This window comes from Bemisia tabaci, chromosome 6 (genome assembly GCF_918797505.1).
Source record: "Bemisia tabaci chromosome 6, PGI_BMITA_v3".
Classification (NCBI taxonomy): domain Eukaryota; kingdom Metazoa; phylum Arthropoda; class Insecta; order Hemiptera; family Aleyrodidae; genus Bemisia; species Bemisia tabaci.
The window spans coordinates 7,601,037-7,625,216 of NC_092798.1; the positions used below are offsets into that span (position 1 = coordinate 7,601,037).

Genomic DNA, 24,180 nt, shown 5'->3' on the forward strand with positions numbered 1-24,180 from the left:
TAAGGAAGTGAAACACCACTAGGCACGTTTTTTTCGTTAAATTTCATTGACACGTCGAGCGTATTGAGAATTTTTACATTTTACTCTTCCATAAAAATTTCTTCCCTTGTCTGACAAGGAAAATCTAATGTGATGCGAGAATAATCATATTATATAAAGCATATTGAATTTAGTCTGGTGACCAATTCAGTTCTAGTCTTGACCGTTTGTTTTTAATCAGGCTGAAAATTTTAATTCATGGTCAATAAAATCGTTAGTCTCCATTTCTTTGTCGCATATGGAGGCTGTTAATATATTCCTGGCTTTTTTGTGTGAAATTGTGATGAAAAACATGTATTATATGATACAGTAGGGTAATATGGGCCTTGAGGTAGGAACACAAATTTTTTGGCACAGCGATAAAACCGAGCTCGAGTCAAAAATGTCGATTTTCAGTTTTCAATGTTAAACTCTTTCTAATTCCCTTTAAAACATCGAGTCAAAGTTTCAAGCAGCAATTTTTATTATTACTGTTGTTATGAGCTGTTGTTCAAACTTTCAAGTTTCTAAGACAAACTTCAACTGCTAGTTTCTTTTTTCCCACTTTCCACCCTTAAACTTTGAATAGCTCCCGAAGAGTCAATCTTTGGAATTTTTGGATGTTTTCCGATGCAGCTTTAACCCCTTCAAGTCATGGTGTAGTCATTCATTTTTCTTCCATCGGTAATAAGTCATATCTTGTCTGATCCGAATAATATGCTCCGTTTCTATTCTAATCTAGCAGTCCATTCTTGCCTAAGTAGCAACATTATCGACGCATCGATTAGATATCGTGCCCCATCGACACTGCTGCGCTGCATTATTATTGCACATCTATGACCAAAGTGCGAAACCACATATCTCATATTGCGACGTTGCAGACTTCCTGTCATATTTTATTTTTTATTCGGAGAGATACTCTCTGTATTTTTTTAAAAACATCCTTAATTTTTCTGTACCAGCAGAATATCCTTCATAAACAAGCTAATAAGTTAGCTTGTTTCTCCCTGAAAAAGTAAAATAGGAGCGGAAATTTTGAAACACCGCAATGGCAATACGTAGTTTCGCACTTTGGCCATCGTTACCACGTTTTCTTCTATAGCAAATTACAGTAGCCTAAGGAGGCAATAGTAATTTACGTCTAATATTAAACGGAGTTAAAGCATACGCTTTAACTCCCCCCCCCCCCCCATGACGCTCGAATTTTTTGTCCCCGTCAAATTGAATTTACCGCCATTAGCAAGAGCATCTGGTGGACCAACTTTGAACTACATCCGAAAACAAACTATTCTAACCTCAAATCTTTATCGTTATCGTTATCGTTATCGTACAAAATTATATTTTCCCGATTGGATTTTGTTTAACGTTAAATTAAATCTTCTCCAGCGATTTACCCTGTAGATTTTCAGTCCTACTCAGTAAGACAGATACACTCGTCAATCAGTACATATGCAGTCATGAAAAGTGGTCAGTGTTCGTAAGTACCGACTTTGACATGTTCTCGGCGAAAGAGAATCATACGGTCTCTTAATTCAACAAGTTTCCATTTAGAATGATCATCCGATTCCCATGGATTTTCCTGTCTTGTCTGGTAATTGCATTACTTCTCTCTAGCCATTTTTCAAGTTTGATTGTTCGTACATACTCATTGAGTGTGCATGAATATTGGTAGATGGGCGTAAGAGATATTTCATGCTGGCTTCCTGAAGGTATGGAACCTAAGACGCCGATGAAACTGCCTGATGATTTAGCGTTCGGACGGCACCTTAGCAGTGTAGAGATGCTGCGGAAAAAGCCGATGGAGGATGCCCCGATCTGTCGCCAATAGATCGGAGTGGAGACGCTGACTAATTCCGCTCAGTCTGCTGCATTTTCTACCGATTTTCGAATGTGTTTAGTTTTGGGTTCGATTGACAAAAGCTGTGAATCAATAGACAAACCCGTGAATCGATTGACAAAGCTGTGAGTTGATTAAATCATGTCGGTCAGGTTTTGGTCTTCGATTGAATTATGCCTATTGAATTGATACTGGTTTTTTTAAAAGTAATTGTCCATCATTTCGTGTTGATCGATTCTTGTTTGTCTTTGATCGATTCATGATGATCGAATCGACACCAATTTTTTAATAATTTGTCCATCGAGTTAGTGTTGTTCAGTTCCCATTTCCATTATTTGGTCGATTCTTGACAATTAAATCCATATCCGCCTGAAAAAAGCGCGTCCAATCATTTTCGTGTCTCACAACATACCTTCCGGTCCGATCATCAAAAATTCGAGAAATTGACAGCGGACTTCGAGGAGAAAATCCACGAATTCCGCTCCTTAGATGCTATGCTCCAATATGTGAGCGTCTTCTCGCCCTTGACTCGGTAGCTGCGTTTTCCACCGGCGTCCAGACGCTGGGGAAAAACGCGCCTTAGGTTCCGTACCTTTAATGCTGTGCACTGAAGTAAATCATTACAACTAGATTCTACATTTAATAAGTTTTTGCACCTTCAGAGGGGGGTAGAAGAATGGCTGTCTTCATTTTAGTATTGTAAGAAGATCTAAGAATCATATCAGCGGATCCTCTGTCTTACTTTAGATGTTTGCGGAAACTTATCTCTCCTTATAACTCTTGGAGGAGTATTGAAATGATCAGCCATACGGCTTCTTAAGAACACCTCCTGCCATTATTGTTTAGCTTCCTTTGCATGAGACAGTCTGTTGCAAGTTAGTGCAAGCTGCAATATTTTAATGTAGCCGAGTATCAATCTGAATGAGATAAAACTCTGCTGAAGTTGAAATCACTTTCTTCAGCCCCTTCAATTTTTCACTGAATGAGTTTCCTCTGTAAATAAAAATTCTCCTTACAGTACTGATTAAAATAAACCAGTTCCTTTCCACAAAGCAGCTTTGAGATAATCTATAGAGAGAAACTGACTTTTTGAATCAGTCCGCAACAGGTACCGTCTCTCATGACTGAGTTACTAACTTTAAAGAAGCATCTCTTTGAGTTACCCACCAATGATTTGTCATTATGTTGCCCTTGTGTTACTCTCTTTTATTTTTGTAGTATTTGAGTATTACAGAGTGGGGACTAATAGATTCAAAATGGAATAACACGGTTGTTGAAACATTTTCTGTAGCTGCTCTGCTTGTGACCATGATTTCTCACAAAATTATAAAACTATAAAAGCTGGTTATTAGCATGCCTTTCTGAAGTGACTCAATTGGTTGTCGGTGGGAAAATATTTGCAGAAACTTTGGTTTGAACTCATTCTGTCATATTCACCTTAAGATTATTTGCACCGAGTTTTGCTTGTAGTCAAACTGGCATGCAATAAGTCATCTCAACTAAGTAAAAAGCGTCGGCAGATTTTGACTTAAAGCGAAAAGAACAAAGATAGCTCCCGTGCTCAAGTCTGACGATCATTTGTAGGTATTAAAATAATTTCAAAATTCGGAGAAATGAAAATGGGCTTTGGCAAAGAAGAAAAACCCTGTGTTTAATACAATAATATCAGTATTTTTATTGAATGTAACACTTTTTTCTCAGCCAAATTCTATTTTAACTTTATTAAAATTTGCAATTTTGCGAATGATTTTTGAGAATGATTTTTTAGACGCATATTTAAGGGCTATTGTCCTTTTTTGGCTAAGTCAAAATCTGCCAAGATTTTTGACTGGATGGTTGTGATACATCCCATGCCGATTTGACCACCACAAGAACCTGAGACACTTTACCTTAATTTATTTGAAGCCAAGGAGTGCAAGTGAAATCATGCATCATTCCATGCCCTAGTTTAAAAAGAAGTAAGGGTTGTAAGGGGAATACAGGATATGAAAGAAATAAAGAAGAGTAAACAATAGTAATTGGTGTTTGTTACTCACCACGTTAATATTTTTTTTTATTTTCTTTTAGGTTTTGAGCGTCTATTCTGAAGTTCAACTGCTGCAAGTTTCGGTATCTGATAAAATAGTCGATGGCGGAAACTATTCCTACTACAAGTTAATCTATACCGGCTATATTTCCCTGTATCTGAGATCAGAGTAAGATTTTGATCCTCCACTTTTCTTTTAACGATCTTTCATCCCTTAAAACAGCTAGGGGCGGTTCAAGTAGGTATTATGGAGTTAATTTAAAAAGGGAAGAAGTCAGAATCTGCCCTACAATGTCTTAAAGGGGGGGGGGGGGATTCAAGCCCTGTTGTACGTATCTAAGTCGTCCTTTACAAAAAGACAGGAATATTTTGCGGCAAAAATGATTTTTCAGCCATTTTTTAAGGTAATGAATATTTAAAGTCCAAAAATTTTGGAAAGGGCTCTAATTTCAAGTTTTCCTCTAATAGTTCGAGGCTTTAAAATTTATATGTATCATCGGACAATTTTTCTCACAATTATTGAACTTTAATTACTTTTTCTTTCTTAAAGGCAGTAGATAAGTCAAATAATTTTGTTGTTACATCTTTAGCGATAACAATCTATCTTTCTAAATTTGCCTGACAAGCAAACTTCACTTATTTTGAGAAATCCTTTATCCTGTCAACTCAAGCTGTGAATAAGTTTTTATCACTTTTGCCTACAATTCCTCTCAAAAATCCTGAAGAAACCGTCCGGAAATCTTTAAAAACTTCTTCGTTTTTGTTTAGAGAAGCTATTATTAACCATAATATATTGATTTTTATGTCAATCAATCCTTGGGCGCACTGTGTACCTCAACCAAATTCACCTAAATGAAATTAATGAGGCCAGGAAAAAGTTAGATTTTTGATCAATAAAAAATTATACTTAAAAACATCAGTGATATTTATTGATTTCCATCCTTTTAACCAGAATATTTTTTGCATTTCCAGGTATGGTGATGCAGATTTGTATGTCTCACAATTCACGGAGAAGCCGACATTTGAACCAGATACATATTGTTTACAATCGGCCACTTGTGATTTAGACGTTATCCACGTGCCTAAAAGGTTTGGTTCTTCTTTCAAGTCGCTAATGATCTTCATCTCATTTTCAACCAATTTTATTCATTATATCCTTGTTATTATTTAACTGTCCAATTGGTGTCTTTAGTTGGCACAGAATCATCTCTCTCTACCTGTTCCTCTTGGAGAAATACTCATTTAAGAGCGGAAAATCACAAGAAATCTCATGATGCAAATGAACTCCAAATCAGAATATTGAGTTAAATAATAAGCCCTTTTGTAGAGGTGTTCAAACAAATCTTTGTCAGTAAGCTATTGCAACTTCTTTTTCGAAATACCAATACCCTTTGATATGTTTGCTCTTGTCGGAAATCGCTGGCTTTATCGGAACTGTGAACTCCAAGTCAAAGTGTCCGTGGGTCCTTTTGGGTCCGTGAGTTGAAATATGTGCTTGACTGTGACCAATCATTTTAACTAGCTCCAAAAATTCTCTTAGGTATTGATAAGGAGCTTCTTATGTATTGTTACCATTGTTCAACATAACTATTTTGATAGTTTATGAGCAATCCATAGGACATCATACCGTATAATTTTCTTGAAAATGTATATTCTGGAAAAGAGTTTTTTTTATAATGACTAAAATTTAGGTACCTCAGTTTTTGAAAAATATCATTCAACTCTGCCAATATTCAGTTTTAGTAGTTTTGAGTACAATTTAGGATATGTTATTTGATCAAGGTCTAGTGACAAGAGCAGGGTTTAAGTAGTAAAGAATATTTAATTAACTAAAATGATAGAAGACTGAAAGTAAATAAAGTAAATAAATAAAATCAAAAACTCAAATAGTTGCATATCTATGCTCATAAAAGCAATGAAGATCAACATCTGTGTATATTGTTGCAGTTTTAAGAGGCCACTTTACATCGGAGTTTACGGACATCCGTCTCGTGAATTCAGCATCTACCATTTGGATATTGTCTTCCGTAATAGAGACAGTGATATTATTTGTCTAGAGGAGGAAAGTGATTTTGGAAATTTTGAAGATAATGACATTGATGTAAGTTCTTTTCCAAATATTCATTGGGGAAGAAAATTGATTCTCCACTTGTTATTTTTCGTTGTTTGCTCGGTGCTGTGGGTTTTGCAAGTTAGAGTTGTAGCTGGTAGATTATAGGGCCCTTTCCTGCTTTTAATGACCATTCTCTTCAAAAGTAACCCATGATTTCAAAAGTTCTGAGTGACGGTATCATTAGTTGGATAGAGTTAAGGAAAGCAGTCAATTCCTCATACCTCTATCAAGTCATTGTAAATACTGTCAGTAGTAGTTAGATGTGATATATTTATAAATCCAAAAAACTAACGAAAGGAAAAATGTATTGAAAGAATTCAATAATACATAAGTGCTGATGTATTAGTGCAGAACTTACATATTAGTAAATTCAGGAAACGATAAAAACACACTAAAATACAAAAAACAAATGGGTATACAAGGCTAGAGGAGACATAAAACAAACCAGGACGTCGGGACAAACGTCCTGGTTAGTTTTATGTCTCCTCTAGCCTTGTATACCCATTTGTTTTTTGTATCTTAGTGAGTTTTTATCGTTGTCTGCATTTGGGCTATTGTGTCTCTCTTTCTCTTATCTTCAAATTCAGGAATTACATCAAAGGATTTGATAATTTAATTTGACCTAAGGCCTTTAGTTTTTATTTCATGTCAGTAAAAATCCGTAGAACCAAGAGGTCTAAAGAGGGAAGGATGCCTGAATTTTAGCACATTGATGAGGGAGTTACGTTTTGGTCAAATCACCATGGAGCGAACATACTGCGAGGTATAAGCATTTGATGCATTCCTACTTCATGTTTCCGCGCTTTTTTGAGTTAAAAATCACTGACAGTTTGTACTAGAATCAATCAATAGTTTAAGTAATATCATTTGAGAAATGGTCGGACAAATTTTTACTCCTCAAAATTGTGTGTGTCTGATCCTTACAACGGTGTTTGTAGATCTGTAGAAGAAATTGTAGCCCTGACGCAGATTTATATGCAGAATCAAAGGTATTTATTGCAAAAAATCATTAATAATTTAAGGAATTTTCAGTTGCTTGTAAATTTAATGAACCCTATATTCTTTCCAGGGTCTTGATGACACTGATATGGAAACCTCTGAGGAGGCGCCAACAGTATTTCCTCTCTTGTTAACATTTGCTAACTTGCTGGTTGAACTGCTGTTTTTATGAGCTGAATCTAAAAGTTACTCTTATTGCTGGTCAAAATGTTGGAGTACGAAAATCAAATGTTTCTCGACATTCTTCATGAGGATGGTCTTCTAATCAGTGCGAAGTAAGTTTCTATCATTTACAACTTGAGTGCAAAACTTAATGATAAACTTTGTCGTATAGAAAAATCAGTTTTGAAAAGTTTCGAAGGTGGTGTTTTTCTCTCAGCTATAGTAACTTTGCCTTTTATGTGATTTGAAAAAAGGTGCCTGTGAATGAATAAGTATCAGGACAATGATGATCTTCTAACCTAATGCAAATAGTTGAACAAAAGCGATTTTACTCAATAGCAAGTACATAATATTTTAATAAGGAGCAATCTACACATTGATGATAAAACCACAGAAATGTATATCTTGGTTTGTGGCATTGCAAACTTCCTGTCATATTTTATTTTGTACGTAGAAACCTACAAAAGGTCATTTCTTAGAAGAATTTTGTAATATCATTTCTGTATGTACGAAAATTCTGCGAAAATAGTTAGCCTTAATGTTGATTTGGTCTCCTCTTCAAAAAAACTGGCATTTTTTGGTACTTTAATTTTTATTACACGGCATAGTCAACACCAGACTTATTGTATTCTTCTTACTTTTTGATCAAAATTTCGTTGAATTTTTCTTGAGTAGAAATTAGGAGAAAAAGGGAGCAGAAATTTGCTCAAAATGTTTATTTCTGCAAAAATTAAGAACCTGCAGACTGAGAATTTCAAAGGACAACTTTTACTCCTACAATTCAATCTGTTCTATCCACCTGAAATTGACCCAAACTACCACAATTTTTTACTCCCCAGTTAAATTTTTCCTGTCATCACTCACCAGTTCACCCCTGAGAACACATTGAATGATGTCAACTGTGCTTAAAAGAATCTAATTCAACTTTGAAATATTCTAGAGCCTCGTTATAATAAATGTTCTAGTAGTTAAAATTTGTCTGTCTCTTTTCTAGGGGGCTTGGCCTGGATAAAGTTTTCCTTAATATCATCAAAGTCTACTGTGATCCAGGAAATTTAGTGATTGTCATCGGTACCGAACCTGAAGAGGAGCAGAGAATCATAGAAGTCTTGACCTTACAAGATATTTCTCCGCTGCCTAAAATCATAACATCTGATTGCTCGATTTCAGAAAGGTTTGTCTTGTCGCTTAATCGCTTAACTCTGATTTTTTAATCATGGATCTAGAATTATCATTATATGATACTTAATTTCTGTAAAATAGTTTTATCAGATTTTACAGAGAGCCATTTCCCATGAGGATTGTGTGGGGTTCTTTTAATTGTAGAACCTCCTCTCAGAAAATAAATTGATTCGCTGTTATTAGTAGTTTGATACAGAGTTTACTTTTCTTTGAAGTAATTACAATAAATGTCCGTTAAGTGAGATAAATTTCCTTTCATTTTTGGCTACATATTCCACCCCAAAAATTGAAGGCTTTGATAAACCCTCTGTATTTTAACATGAATAGATAAATCAGAGATTTTTTTAGAATATTTTCGTTTCTGGAGGTATTAGTTAGACAAAGAAAAGTGTAGGTACAAACTTTTTATTCCTCACGAAACTTCAAAAGTTTTGTATCATATTTTCCCCCTGTATCCGTTGATTTTTTATCTCATAGGTATTTTCCTAACAATAATACTTCTATTGATTTGCAGGGAAAAAATATACCTTGAAGGTGGCGTTCTGTTTGTATCCTTTAGAATAATTGTAGTTGATTTTTTGAAAAAACGCCTTCCCATAGAACATGTAACTGGCATCCTAGTCAACAGGGCTCACCGTACTTTAGAGAACTGCCATATTGGATTCACTTTAAGGTTGTATCGTCAAAATAACAAGGTAAACTCTTGGTATTCTTCATATTTATCATCTATTTGTTTAAAAATTTCTAGTAAATTCTTAAAATAAATCAGTGAAACTGCACTTAATCTGTTTTTTTTTTTATTTCTTCAACTTTTAAGTACAGCCCTGCAGCGGCAGGAAGGAGAAACTGATATGAGCAAAAATCATGCTGTTAGTTGCAGTTCAGCAATGTAGTGCACCATCTTACTTAACAAAAATAATTCATCATTCTCTAAAAATTTAACCAAATACCACTTAACGGCTGTTTACTCTCTTCGTGAACTGGAATTTTTTATTTTTTCCATAACCATCATGTTATTTTTTTCATTTTCAGACTGGCTTTGTAAAAGCATTTTCAAATTCGCCAGAGTCATTCACAGTAGGATTTTCTCGCGTGGAGAGGATTATGAGGATGCTGTTTTTGAAAAACCTGTACTTGTGGCCTCGTTTCCACGCTGTCGTTAGCTCAAGTCTTGAAAGACGAAAAGTAAGATTTGATTTCCTGTCTTTTGATCTTTTTACACGCCAATACATTTTGATTCAGCTTTATTTGTAATCATCGTTTCAGGAACAAAGTGAAACTGCAGAGATAACATTATTTGAAAAATCTGTTAAAATTCGTAGGTAAATTCAGGTATAATTTCTTTTGTTTCTGTTGTCTAATTTTATTTTAATTTGATATTTATTTTTACAGCCAGCAGTTTTTGAGCTTCATTTGGAATTGACAAGTGCTATGAAAGAAATTCAGGCAGCACTGCTGGATCTTACAAACTACTGCGTCAAAGAAATAAAGCGGCTGAATCCATCCGTAAGTTCTATCAGTGCTTATTTATCCATCAGGAATTCTATTATTTGCCTACTATAATTATACCTAGTGACGCTTCTGTTTAAGGATTCACGGTTTTCAAGAAAAAAGGATGCTTTCAAATTTGAAAGTTAAATGTTTCTGTAGCAGAGTGGCCAAAACCGTAGAAAAACCTACAACATTAGGGAATTTAAAGGAACCTGGAAAAATCAGGAATGTCAGGAAAAATAGTAGGAAGTCAATGTAAACATTCACGTAATAGGAATTCAAACAGCAAGTTGATGCTCCATTGCCTGGTGTTTACTGTTCTCGTTAATAGTGATGAAGAGGGAACAGTGTAAGGATGAGGAGAAAGTTAGAGATCATAATTTTTTTTTGTGCCTCAGGAAAGAGGCGGAATTTCTGTTGACGGATCGGAGAATGTCGCAGGATTGTCAACGATATTAATAATCAAAATTTAAAAAAAAAAGGATCATCGATTAATTATTAATATGCCTGTGAAATTTTTCAGCTTGATACGGATGAAATAACTGTAGAGAACGCTCTTTCGAAAACTTTCCACAAATTGTTGCAAATGCAGCTTGACCCCTTATGGCATCAGTTGAGTTCTACCACAAAACAATTAGTAGCGGACTTGAAGACTCTTCGCCATGTCCTGCTGTAAGTATTCTTGTAATCATTTGCTGTTTATCCTTTTCTATGCATAAAGTTTTGAGATCCTTTGTTGTAATAGTAGTGGTTCTTTAATTTTTGTCATTGCAAATTTGAAGTGCTAACAATCCGATATTTCCTCTTATATGCCATTCATATTACTTTATGCTCTCTGAGTCCGCAAGTTTTTATTTTCTGCTGTAGGTACCTCTTCCAGATAAGAGCCCATTGTGTTCAGATTTCTTAATTATAACCCGGAGTTTTAGATATTGCAAAACAAGTCTCTGAGGGTAGATAGCACTCATTGAGGGTCGATTAGCATAGCAGCCAGGGAAGACCAGGGAAACAAAATCCCTTTTTCGTAGATTTGGTCACAAATATGTAGTCTTTTGAATTTTCCCCTCAAAATTCTGTAAAAAAATGTGAATGAATGGGACGCTTGTAACTTTACAAGAACATCAGAATTATAGACTAATGCGAAACAGATAACTCTCAAAGTAAAGAAAAAGTAATATAGATATTTTCCGTTTGTAATATTATTGATAATCGAATACAGTATCTCAAATTTATGGAGATAAATATTACAAAAACTGCTCTTAAACAATTAGACGAATAAGAAAATGTTGAAGCACCAATGATGTATCAGAGTCCGTTTTAAAAGCAATAAAATGTCCAAGTTTACAGGAAAATAATGTCATATTTTTGGTTTGATTTTTTATATTTTCAAAATTAAGGCAGACAAATTATTTTAAACTTCAAATTATACTTTTCATTATGTTTTAATGCATTAAATAGCAAAAGGATTGACAGAGACATTTTTTTTTCTAGGTCATTAACCAGAAAAGATAGTGTACGCTTTTACTCTCTAGTTCGTAGAATGAGAACCACAGAATATGCCTTGAAAAATTCTGGATGGATGGTCTTGGATGCTGCAGAAACACTTTTTGTGGCCTCTACAAAACGACTCTATGACGCTGATAAAAGTAAGTAATTTTATTGTGTGCTCTTTTTTTCAACTTATAGGAAGAATTAAATGAAGATTGAGGTAGAAATCAACTTATCTTGCATTTAAAAATAATTCTGACCATTCCAAAAAAGTTCAGTCTCTTACACAATGTATATTTTAAGTGTCTAAATTTTTCACTAGTCCCGTTAAGCTTTGAGATTACTTTTGATCCTTTCTTACTGCTCCAAAGTTGTTTCAGTTAAAATATTTTGAAACTGATAAAGGAGAAGTCGTAGTTAGTCATTTTTTTTTAAAATACATTTGGATTGCATTTAGCAGAAAGAAACCAACGGAATTACAGTGCGTTCAAAATTGTAAAAACTTCTTCTTAAAAAAATACTAAATGTATGTACAGTAATAAAATTCACCGAGTCTTTTTCCTTTAATATTTAAATGTTATGGTAGAGAGAGAAAAAAATTATGTGCCAATGGGTCACTAAACTATGAACAAATTTTGACTTGTGAATACATTTTTCTGAAGGTGAGTGAGGCGTGGAACATGATGCGCACATTGAAAACGCGAAAAAGTAACTCAATAACCGAGAAATACGCAGTTCAAATCGCTCAACTTATCAGTGAATTTAGAACGTCCCGGTTTCGCGCCGAACCGAATGATGTCATCTGGCACTAATCAGAAGCGAGCACAGGTTTCTACGACTTCTGTCAAATGTCTATCTCTATCCACTCCTCGTATGTAAGAACAATACTAAAGTCGAAATTATATCTTTAGAATTTAAAAATCAAATCTCATTTATGTTATCTATAGTAAACAAGCAACAACTCCACATTGAAATACGTTTTATTTTAAAAAACATGAGTGGAAATTGAGAGAAGATTGCGATTTGACTACCGCAGTACATCACCACCGTTAGTTTCCCGCCATTCAGGTGCGTTTGAAATCTCTCGCAGTTTTTGGATTTTTCAAAAGCGGTTTTCTCCGCGATTTTGGCTCCATAAATACACGGACAAATCACCACATTATCTACCCATCTTGTACTTTTAGAATATTTAATAAAATAAACAAGGTTTAGAGACCCATTTCGGCCTTTTTTTTGGTGAAGATTAAGATGCACAATTTTGACAACACTATAATCAAGTTGAACCTCTTCTGCTTAAAGCGATCCATTTAGGCCCCTCTATTTGTATTCCTTACTGCTGTAAAAGAGTAATTATACAACAAAAAATTTTTTATTTTTAAAGGGCCAATTTTGGCCCATATTGATACTTCCAATTTAGAACTTGGCAGACAAAAATGTTCCACAAAATTTACGTAATATATTTCTTATCTGTTTTTATTTTTACAGAAGTTTCCCCAGAGCAAAATCCCAAATGGTCAGCACTCTCGGAGGCCTTGAAAGAAATACAGGAAGATGCAGGAAACTCACCAGCAACAGTTCTAGTTTTCGTTGATTCAATAGAAACCTGCAAACAGCTGAAGGATGTAAGCATGAAGGAGTTCTTTTTCCAGAGTTCTCTTTTTTTAGGAGTCATGTAATTCAGTGCTAAGAGATTTAAACTGTATTCGCAGTCACCCACAAGTGAAATGATGGTGAAATGCAAATCCTTCAAACTGAGGTTTCTACTAATCGTTGTGATGCTAATGTTTCCTATTTGTCGCACACAAAACCACCAATCAATAATCAGTTCCTTAGAGGGCTTACAGTTAGCACTTGAATCACATAGTAGAGTTCGAGCCAAATAGGTTTTCGCACTTTTAGACTGCTACGGAAGATCGTCTGATGTCACTTTAACATGAAAAGTACATATGTATTCAAGAATCAAAATGGCACATTTTCAATCTCAGTCTAAAAGTGGGTAAACTTATTTGGCACGGACTCAGGTTCAATGAAAACCTGCTGAACAGAACGTCAGTCAGTTTATCGTTACTTTTAGAGGTAAATCCCCTGAACTGCAAGGCAAGCATAAAAGTATTACTTTGATCCTGATTTGTAAACTGTCCTTAGCCTTCATGTCAATTATACCAATATTTCATTTCTTTAATTTCAGTATTTAACAATCGGAAGTGAGAAAATGTTGAAGGATCTGTACAACCGAATCGTTAAAACTAAACCTACTATTGCTCCATCGCCGACTAAACAGCTCACAGATACATCCACTGCAGCTACAATAGATGATCCTGAAGAAGAAGAAGAAATAAATGAAAACGAATGCTTCACGCTCACTCAGAGTACGAAACCTACCTCTGAAACCAAAGCCACCTTTAGCGAATGCAGGGAACCAGAAAATCTCCAAGAGCCATTGATTGTCCTTCAAGAGTACCGTAAAGACGGAAACGTCAATTCAGTTCTAGTGACTTTGCGAAATTTGAAACCAAAATACATCATCATGTACGATGGTGAAATGACAGCAATTAGGATGATAGAAAATTATCAAGCGGCAGAAGCTGAACACAAGATTACGGTTTACTTCCTCATGTACGCAAGCTCGGTGGAAGAGCAGGCGTACCTAACTACACTGCGACGAGAGAAAGAAGCATTTGAATTTTTGATAAAAGAAAAAGCTAGCATGGTGATCCCTGCTGACCAGGATGGTAAAAGTGGAGACTGCCTGGAACTTCACCGAGATGTAGGACAATCTGCGGCTATACCAACGAATGTAAGTTCTCGCAGAGGTGGAGTGCAGCCAGAGGCGAAGACGCCTACAGTGATCGTAGATATGAGGGAGTTCCGAAGTGAATTGCCATCACTTTTACACAAGAGAGGAATAGACATTGATCCTGTCACTCTTCAGGTAAGTTTAATTAAGAATTTAACTACATCGGCAGGTTTTTTTTTTTTTTTCAAGAAAATAATTAACACAGATTTACAAAAAAGAATACTTACTGTGAAGGAAAAAATAAAATATGTGGAAATTTTGTTCAAAGGTCAGAGAATTTGAGCATTTTGGAACTGGGAAAAAGCAAAAAAAAGTCAAGGAAAAGTCAGGGAATTGGAAAACGAAAAACTTATAGAAACCCTCAAATATGATGCGAAAACTATTCTGAGTGTAGCAAATAGCAAATGTGGAATACATTTGGCCTTCTTAATTTGTGTTTTTATACTCATATTATCCTACAACCTTAAAGGGTATTAATTGATTTAATAATGAGAAAGAAAAATTATACCTAAAAATATTAGGAACCTTAAAATTCCTAGCCCTCTTGTAAAAAATAATTTTATTTTTGCATTCAAAGCATAAAGTGTAATCAATTCTACTCATCTCGTTTTCTTGAAATTTGTTTTAAGCTATTTGACTTAAAATTTTTGTGGAAGTAGATTAAAGCCTTTCATGTTATTTTAGCATAACTGGCGACGATCATGAGATGAATTAAGACACCGTGTAGTTCGTTGTTGATTTTCAAAGTATTCTTTAAAAGATTTTTCATCCATCTTCTATGTTTTTAATATTTTTTTTCATCCTTAGGTGGGCGATTACATCCTGAGTCCAGAAATGTGCGTAGAGCGTAAGAGCATCAGTGATTTAATAGGTTCCTTACAAAAAGGCCGGCTTTATCAGCAAGCACTAGCAATGACTAGATATTATACCAAACCAATGTTACTGATTGAATTTGATCCGAAGAAACCCTTTGCTCTTCAGGTAAGAGTCATCAGATCAGCATTCTAATCATTGTGTATTGTAAACTTAATCGAAGATTAAAGCTTTAAAACTAAAGTGCCTCATGCTGTATCTTCCCAGTTCTAATATATAGAGATTCTGCTCTGAAAATACTTAAGTTTTTCTCACAGAAGTTCAGTAGTTATACATTTTTGTCCAGAAAGAAAATATAGATAGCCCAAGGAAAGAAAGAAAGTCCATCTCAGATTGAAATGTTGCAAATCTCCCTCAGATTTTATCTCTTCAAAAGAGAATTATCTGATGGTTTTCTTGAAATTTTGGGTGAATCTTCTTCACTTTTCCAAAAATGTCCACAACAAATTTTAAGTATTATCATGGTTAGTTTTCTTATGAAGAATGAAGCATGATTGGAAATGTTGAAATGTCGAGATGGAGTTACATATTTTCTGACTCTCGCCAGCGATAAGCCCTTTATTGATAGAAAAAGTAAAGAGATGAAAGTAGAAAAATTTCTCTCATTTAAGGACATATAGCAGTTTGATGCCTGCATGGTTTAAATAGAGTGTTGGTCATTTTGCCAACATGTTTTGTCACCAGTCTCGCATCAAACAGCATATTTCTTTGAGGGGATTTTGCACTTGGATGAGCTTTTCCCCTCTAAAAGGAGAATTTTATGTTTATACTGAATTAATTGCTTTTGGCAAAATTACCAACACTCGGTCTATCATTTTGTTTGATTTCTTTTCTGCTAGAACTACTTGGTGGCAGTGAACATCGCCGAGCCTAGTAATTCGCTGTTTTTGTCCGCTCCTTTGAAGCTTCCAATTGTGTATTAACCTAAATTTGAATATTCTGCTTCTTCTTGCAGGGTCATTATTACTTGAGCAAAGATATCACATCGAATGACATAACCTCTAAACTTCAGCTTCTAACGCTTCACTTTCCGAAGCTCAGATTGGTTTGGTCACCCAGTCCTCACGCAACAGCTCAATTATTTCATGAATTGAAGGTGAGTTGGTAAAATCTTCTTAACTCTTGGAAGCCTTGTTGCCATTGTGCCATTATGATGATTTAGCACATAAGTAGTGTAAGTTGCAAGCATTTCATTTTGGGTTTCAAAGCTATGGAAATGTGTAATTTTTGTTTCATGAGGATATTTTTGCAACTTAATATGGGAAGATATTTCTTTTCCCAGAAAGAATTATTTCCAAAATGTTATCAGAGTAGTAGAACTACAAACTTGAGGTAACCCTAGAAAATACAGAATTCTTTGAAACTTTCTGAAACATCAACACTGGAAAAAATTAGGGCCAAATAGTTGATTTAAAAATAAAATTATTTCTCTAGAGGTGTCGTCAACTAGGTTGACGGTTGTTTACTTTCGGTTTGCAGGCGTTTTCGCGTCACTACTATCCACATGAAAACATCTAACTCTCTCAGAAGCAAGTACACAAGCTTAGATAAGTTTTTCAATACTTTCAAACCTTGTAATACTTTAATTTTTAGCCACACGGAAATCACAACCACAAAAAAGTCGCAAATCATAACTGATAAGTAGTTTTTTTAAGATACGATCATGAGACTGATGTTTTCAGTGTGGATAGCAGCCAACGCTGCTTTGTTCAGAGGCCCAAATTTGTCGTTGGCGCTTGCAAACCGAAAGTAAACAACCATCAACTTAGCTGACGACACCTCTAACAGCAATCAGTAAGAATTATTTGGACTTTTTTAAAGCTGTTACTAAATTCATTTGTTATGATTTGATGAAGTGAGAAGAAATAAATAAAAAATATTGCTATTAATATTTGAGTTAACAGCTTTTGTAGTAAATTTGAAAGAACTTTTAAAAGTTAAAAAAAAGATGGCATAACTCTCATCATAGAAACCATTAGAACCGTTCATTTTATTTCTAACAACAAATTTGATATTTATAGTACATAATTTTTTTTTTTTTTTTTTTTTATTTCATTTATCTTTTAAATTAACCTTTTTCAATGATAACATTTTCATTTTTCTGTTTCCTATAGATGGGAAAAGAAGAGCCAAACCCTGAGGTTGCAGCATCAATTGGAGCGGAAGAAGGTGCTCTTGAAGATGACACATTTTTGGATAAATACAACATTGGAATCCATGTAAGTATTATTTCATGGAACTGGAAACGATGACAAAACCGAAACTAATGAAAAAGAAGGTAACAAACTCTGAGCTGGATGAGTAAGGAAGAAGGGAGAGTTAGAAATTTAAAAAAATTCAAACTCACAAAATGAATTAATGTAAATGCTAAAAATGAAAACCTAAATGTATGATGTTTGCTTTGTTGTGAAGTGCAAATGATGTAACTTGACTGTTTTTAGCGTTTTTCTAGAGGGTTTCTTTATTTAAAATTTTCCAGTGACATTCTGAAATTTGAGTTTGCTCCAAGTGTTGAATGCATTTTGTGTGGATTTTAACGCATTGATAAAACCCTATCATATTATTTTAATTTATTCATTCTTGTATTTGAAGATAATTTCTCAAATTTTGTAGGATTTTGTGGGGAAACTACCTGGAGTCACGACTAAAAATGTCTACATGTTGTTGAACCGAGGAAAATCACTGGACCACTTAATTATGTTATCACAGGTACGTTTACCCTCTATTGGAATCAATACATTTTAAACCATGTGATCTTAATGCAGGAAAAGAATACCTAACTCTCCCAGATATTCTTACAATGCATTCACTTTGTTATCTTTCTGATGAGACAAATTTCACTCGTATTTGGTCAGAGGCCACTGCTTGAAAAGAATGCTCTTGTCGTATAACAAAGGAGAAACTTGGTTTTAGAGCAATGGAGATGTTGCATGTGTGAGGAATTTGCGATTAGATTGTTGATTCTTATGTAAAAGTTAACGAGAAACACGATGGTACCGCTGGTTTTCTCTGAAGTGAACTCCCAAGCTCAAAAAAAGCTCTCGAGTTGAGGCCAAAATGGAGGGGATATCCCACGCTATCCTGAAAGTCCACCTCTACATCAAGACAAACTCTCCATGCAAAGGTAGGGAGCAAATACATTGACAGGGCTGCCACTCTTTATTTGGGGACTCCAAAACTGACAACACGGTAGCCCTGCTAATGTATTTGCTCCCTATCTTTGCATGGAGAGTTTGTCTTAATGTAGAAGTGGACTCTCAGGATAACGTGGGATATCCCCTCCATTTTGGCCTCAAGTTGAGAGCATTTTTTGAGCTTGGGAGTTGATTTCAGAGAAAACCAGTGGCACCATCGTTTTTCTTGCGAACTTTTACATAAGAACTAACAATCTAATCGCCAATTCCTCACACATGCAACATCTCCACTGTCTCAATCAAAAGACTGGCTGAAGAAAATTGTCAGGTCTTATGGAGACTGCACCCATTTAGTTGATTGCTTTGTCAAACATACTAAAGTACACTTCCCAAATAAACATTTTTTCCTTAATCAATAAAATAAATAGAATAATTATTTCTTAACATAAAAGACAGAGAATTCCATAACTCTTGTTCGTTTACATAATCTGTATCTAACATTACTATATTTCTTAGTACCTACGTTAATTTCGTTAATTTGATTTAAGTCATGCAAATAGGTATGAAGCACACAGTTCCTTTAGTAGTTACAATATTTTAAAATAAAATTTGTTTAAATTCCTAAAAAAAAAAAAAAAAATTAGGGCAAAGTGAATTTATTTCAAAATCTTCAACATATAAACTGATATCTTTGTTAGTTTGTGTGAATAGCTGTTTTCTAGCTTCTTTTTACTCAGCATTTATCTTCCAAGTTGATAAAAACTCATCCACCTCTCATTAGCTGTTTGTCCACGTGGGTAATTAACTGTAATATTGAAGGCACAGTAAAGATGGAACAATTCCATAAGTAGGGCATCAATCGCACCAATTGTTCCCTAATGCCGGTTTAATTATTCCAGTAGACATTATCTCCAGACAATCTGTTTTCAAACCACACTCTATTATCACAATTAGATTCACCTTGAAAACATCTGAACTGACTATCTTCAGACATGAAAGCTGGAATTTATCACTTTTTAAAAGTCTTTAAAATGTACATATTGCTTTTCTATGAGATCTTCTAAATATTTTAGGATTTGATCACACATGTATTTCCAGTGCTAATTTGTTTAAAAATTTGATCCTACTAATTATGTGAAAAAGCTGCCCCGAAAAACTTTTCCAAGAAAGATTTGACTGTTCTCAGTGAAACAGCAGATGATTGAAAGAGGGAAAAGCTGGCTTTTTGCCCTAAAAGCACGTCAGCATGCATGAGAATCGTGGCTTTTGTGCCTCTTTCCTCAGCCTGTCTTCTAAATTTTAAAAGATTTTACAGGTTTCATTCCTGCCTTAATGAACCAATAAACAAGTTGTGAATTTTAACATTATGATTTATATTTTCACATCAAAACCCTTGTAGAACACAGTTTATACAAGGAAAATTCCTGAAAGTAACCTCTAACAAAGATATTATTAACGTTTTTCCATACATAAATTCAAACTTCCTCTTCATGGAAAAAAGTATCTACTTGAGTTAAATCGCACATTGAACATTACCCAACAGTCTTTGTAGTATGAAGATATTACAACCTCAATATTGGCGCTTTGGCTCAGCTATTGCATACTGTTAACACTTTGAACAACACAGGGAGGGGAGGAACACTACTCAATTGCAGACCTGCCAAGACTGTTGAAGCGTGCAATTTGACTCTAGTAGACTTTGGTTTTTCCTGGAAAAGAGGAATTCAAATTTTTGGGGACTGATGTCAAATAGAAACATTATTATTTTGATTTGGAGTCGATAAAAGTTATTTTTAAAGATTCAACGAAATACTTTATAATGTGTAAGTTAATGTGTAAGTATATAGTGGAACCTTCTTTTATGTTAAACTCTCAGGAGGAATCATTTATCAGAATGCTTAAATTTGTATTGTGTCTAGTGGTCCGTCGTGGCCAAATCATCAAAAGAAAAGAGATATATTTACAAAACGTCTAAGCAGAAATTTAAAAACACTGTGGTCACGTTTTATATTCTCCTTGTTTCACTATCAATGAACGGAATGTAAAAAGAAAAAGTAACAAAAACAGTTTTGCCAAGTATGAAGTAGATCAATCACCACCTCATGTGAAATGTGCAATTTTTACTCTAGATCATTTTTACTAAAGCATTGTCTACTTGTTTCAGGAGCAATTAGCGGATATTCTAAAAAATTCTGGCAATGCTGAACTGTTATACAAAGCTCTACACTCTAGTCATAAGCCAAATCCGGAACCCACTGGCGGGAAGGGAAAAAGTCGCGGCGGCAAAAGTTTTCGAGGAGGATTCCAAGCTAAGAAACGCAGAACATAGTTTAACATGAGAGATCATGAAGTCATGAATGTCATATCAAACTTGACTGAGTTTGTTAATTTTTTTAAACGTAATTTACTTAAAGCATGTATCAGAATCTATAGGAAAGAGTCTTTCCTTAAGGCTTCAATAGCACATCAGGTGAGAGAGAAATTGAATCGCTATTTGAAGCCGAAAATTTTCAGAGCCCAAGTTTCTCTATTTTTAAGTGGTATCAGATGTATGGTAAACCTTTGATCTTATGCCATCTCACGTTTTTTTGTGAAAACAGTAAGTATGGAGTTACTAAAGAGGTACAATAGTCAATGTGGTTTTTACTTGTGGTTATCAGTGGTTATGAAATGTAGGAACCTATTATTTATATTTATATTCCATCCTGGATATTCATTGAAAAGTAAGCTTCACACATATTCTTGCGCTATCAAAAAGGATCCTCAGTGTATAGTTACCAAAATCCATGTAAAAATGAAGCTCTTTTTTTCAATGAATCATTATATGTATTCGAATAAAATTTGAACCATTTTGTAATTATGGAGAGCCTTCTTGTTCCAAGAGCTTATTTTTTCAAACAATTTTGTATTTTATTTTTCTAAAAAATCATGCAGTCCGATTTTTTACGGATTTTTTAAATTAGAATGTTCACTGGGATTGCCTCTGGAGTTGGGTGGAATTTTTGCTCCAATTGTTTAGGATTTTCTGAGTAAAACATATCCATGGCTAGTAGTTAAAACATGTGTATCTCACTTTTGGAGTGTTAAAAATCCAATTTTGTTTTATTTGCTTCAAGGAAAACTTCGTATAATAACATTTGCATCTCAATTTTTTGTGATTTTTTTAGAATGAGTGAAGAAAATTCACAAAAATTTCCATGGAAACTTATTCAGTTTTCCTTTTAAAGAATAGAGTATGCGTGGAGACTAGCAATGTCACAATCTAAGTTATGCACTTTTTGACTTTAGCCATCCACATTAACAGCCAGACATTTATTTTTGATGTGATAATGGAGATCGTGGTTCTTCCAGTTGGCTAAATAGAGTGCCACCAAGGATGGTAACATTATATTCATGTTGCATAATTATCAGCCACAATCACGTGACTTTTAAGCATGCTGATTCATGCTCACTTACCCATCGTGGCTCGCTCAACGTTTCAAATCATCAGCTTTTTTTTTTAGTGGATTGAATAACTGCATGGTTTTCTACTTTTGTACTCGCAACAGCAAACAATTGTTTCATATGGCATGCTTCAACATGCCATGATGAAACTATAAAACCTTGAATATTGATTTGAATTGATTTAGATTTTCTGTCATAAATTACTTTTTTAGGGATGACTGATAAATCGATAAAGAAAAATATAAAGTAAAACTTCCTTAAAATTGTAAACTAGAAGGAGACATTCTGAACTCTGTAATTGAGATCCAAGTTTTTGTAATTTCATTATTCAAATGTTAATAGGACGTTTTTGAAAGTTGATAATACTGTCTCTTTAACATTAAATCCATCTAAAGATCGATTCCGGAAGACACAACCTGCTTCAAAAGATATTGGTTGTTTTTCTCACCTTGAACTGAGGGAACCCCAATGTTGGCAACTTTCAAGAATGGCCATTGAAGCAATAAGTATTCTGCCCAGCACTTTTTAACCTTATGTACCTTTGCAGAGTGAACATCTGAACAAGCACTCACTGCAGTATTTAAGTCCGCAAATGTATTTTTAAATTCATCATTGTAGAGAAACATTTTATTCCTCAGATCATAGAACAGTATCATGTGTGAGTATTAATTTAAGTCTCAGAATATTAACTTTGTCAGCGTCTGCAGGAAAGCAAATTTGTTGAATCTGGTCATTCCATGTGAGTTCCAACGGATTTGCTAATTTTGAAAGAAGAACTGCACAGACACCTGAATTCACTTGGAGATATTGCCTCCATATTAGTGTGAAAAATTTGAAAGATATATGTATTAAAAATTTCAAAGAAAGGAGAAAAGGAAAAAACAGGAAAAGGGATAATTAAGGTATTGTTAGTTAATCAATTTTTTATCCTTGTATGTTCAAAACCATTGATCCAAAAATTTCTCATACTATCTGTTTTGGTCATCTCTTAAAAACTCCCATTTCTAATAATGCTCAGTATTCAAAGTTTTAGACCAATAACAAGGAGCCTTGGTCGCTCTAATGGCATAAAAGTTTTGCCTAACTTATTATGCATGTAGTCTGTATTTACCAGTATGTTTACAAATATCAAAAATCTCTCAGAGGTGCACTTGTCTTCCATTCAAAAGCATTTTATCAGGAAGAAATTTACAGGCATAAAATTTTCATCATCGCATGTGTCTATGTATTGTGTAAGGCTGTACGAATCAATATTTTTAAAAAAAAAACCAAAGAAAGGAGCAAAAGTATTTTTTTGTCTTCTCTCTCGGGTTTTATCTGTTAATAATTTAACCTTGTATTATTTTTTAGTCAATAAATCTCTTGTTCTATTATAATCTTCATTTTTTCTTTGCTGAACCTCTCTTATGCTAAGGAGACTTTTCTTTTTTCCATCCCTCGCTTCCTCCCAAAAGGATAACAACCTATTCAATTAGTTAGAAGTTTTAGAGCCGATTCTTGTTGTTTTCTGACTTCATTATAATGGCTCACACCATTTGAAATATGTAACCTGCCGTTTAAGTTTTAAATTAATTTTCACATATCTTAATTTCGTTGAAACATTTTATCAAGTTAGATAGAGAGGAAATTGTCGAAGAGATGAACGATCGATAGCAACCTGTCTCCAAAATGATGGCTGCAGATAAAAAATGGGTATGATGTCCATTACAAATTTTGAAACCTCCGATTTTGTTCCATTTTTCTCTAAATAATCCGATCCAAATATTTCTCTTTACTTTTCACCGAATATTATTGCTCGAGTGAAGAAAATTTAAGAAAAATTTATGTTCGTTCTGCTGAAGTTCGCCTTTAAAATTATTTCGCAGGTTCGCGCCTTATTTTAAAAAAATAATTCCAGTGTTGGCGTCACCAAAAAGTCACTTCAACTTTTGAATCGAGTGAATATTTACTAATGCACTCCAGTTACAAATCAGGATCATGACACAAATACTTGCAACGGTGGATAAAAATGTTTGTGCTGTTGCTGTAATCACAAGCTATTGAGCATTAAAAGTTAGTTCTCCGTATTCAGAAAATAGCCAAATGTACTTCGACTGTTGGTACACCTGACGTACCGGTCTCCCTCTCCCTCCCTCACACCACTCCACTCCTCCAGTCAAACGGAGTTGTCGGCTTGCAAGGTTTGTACTAAGTGTATTTCAATGTTGCTGTTTAAGGTGGATCTTCAGAAAAATGTTCGGCGTTCTGCCACCACGTCGCGCTAGCGGTCAAAGTGGGACTGCGACAGACTGCTCCGCAGCTGTCTTTGTCAGTCGGCAGTTCGTCACTCATGTCACTCACAATCAGCGCGGCTTGAACGGAACGGTCGCACGCATTTCTCCTCCCCTTCTCCTCGTCGGCCGCAAGGCCGCCCCGTGCAAGGGCCCGGTCGGCTGGCTACTCGGTCGGGTCGGTTGCGAATCAGAATTTACTTCTGCTTCAAATTCGTGCGGCCGCGAGATATTTCGTCATAGTCTCCGCGCGCCCTTCTTCACATATTTTATAGTAATCGGTTTTATGCTCGCTAACTTACCGCCATGTTCGTTTCTAGGAGGTTTCTCACTGCCCGTGATGCCT

General features: G+C 34.8%; 2 protein-coding genes across 2 annotated transcripts; both read left to right on the forward strand.

Annotated features, from left to right (window-relative positions):
- Positions 1-4,128: 4,128 nt before the first annotated feature.
- Positions 4,129-7,165, forward strand: LOC109033478 (UPF0669 protein C6orf120 homolog). Its single transcript, XM_072301499.1, has 4 exons — positions 4,129-4,133; positions 4,854-4,970; positions 5,829-5,982; positions 7,064-7,165. Exons 1-4 carry the CDS (start codon positions 4,129-4,131, stop codon positions 7,163-7,165), a joined length of 378 nt encoding a protein of 125 aa, XP_072157600.1.
- mei-9 (DNA repair endonuclease XPF mei-9) lies at positions 7,070-22,940 on the forward strand. Its single transcript, XM_019048086.2, has 14 exons — positions 7,070-7,268; positions 8,150-8,329; positions 8,852-9,032; positions 9,370-9,522; positions 9,730-9,843; positions 10,352-10,500; positions 11,320-11,474; positions 12,802-12,938; positions 13,505-14,248; positions 14,921-15,094; positions 15,942-16,082; positions 17,101-17,205; positions 17,600-17,695; positions 20,285-22,940. Exons 1-14 carry the CDS (start codon positions 7,201-7,203, stop codon positions 20,447-20,449), a joined length of 2,562 nt encoding a protein of 853 aa, XP_018903631.2. The 5' UTR covers positions 7,070-7,200; the 3' UTR covers positions 20,450-22,940.
- Positions 22,941-24,180: the final 1,240 nt, after the last annotated feature.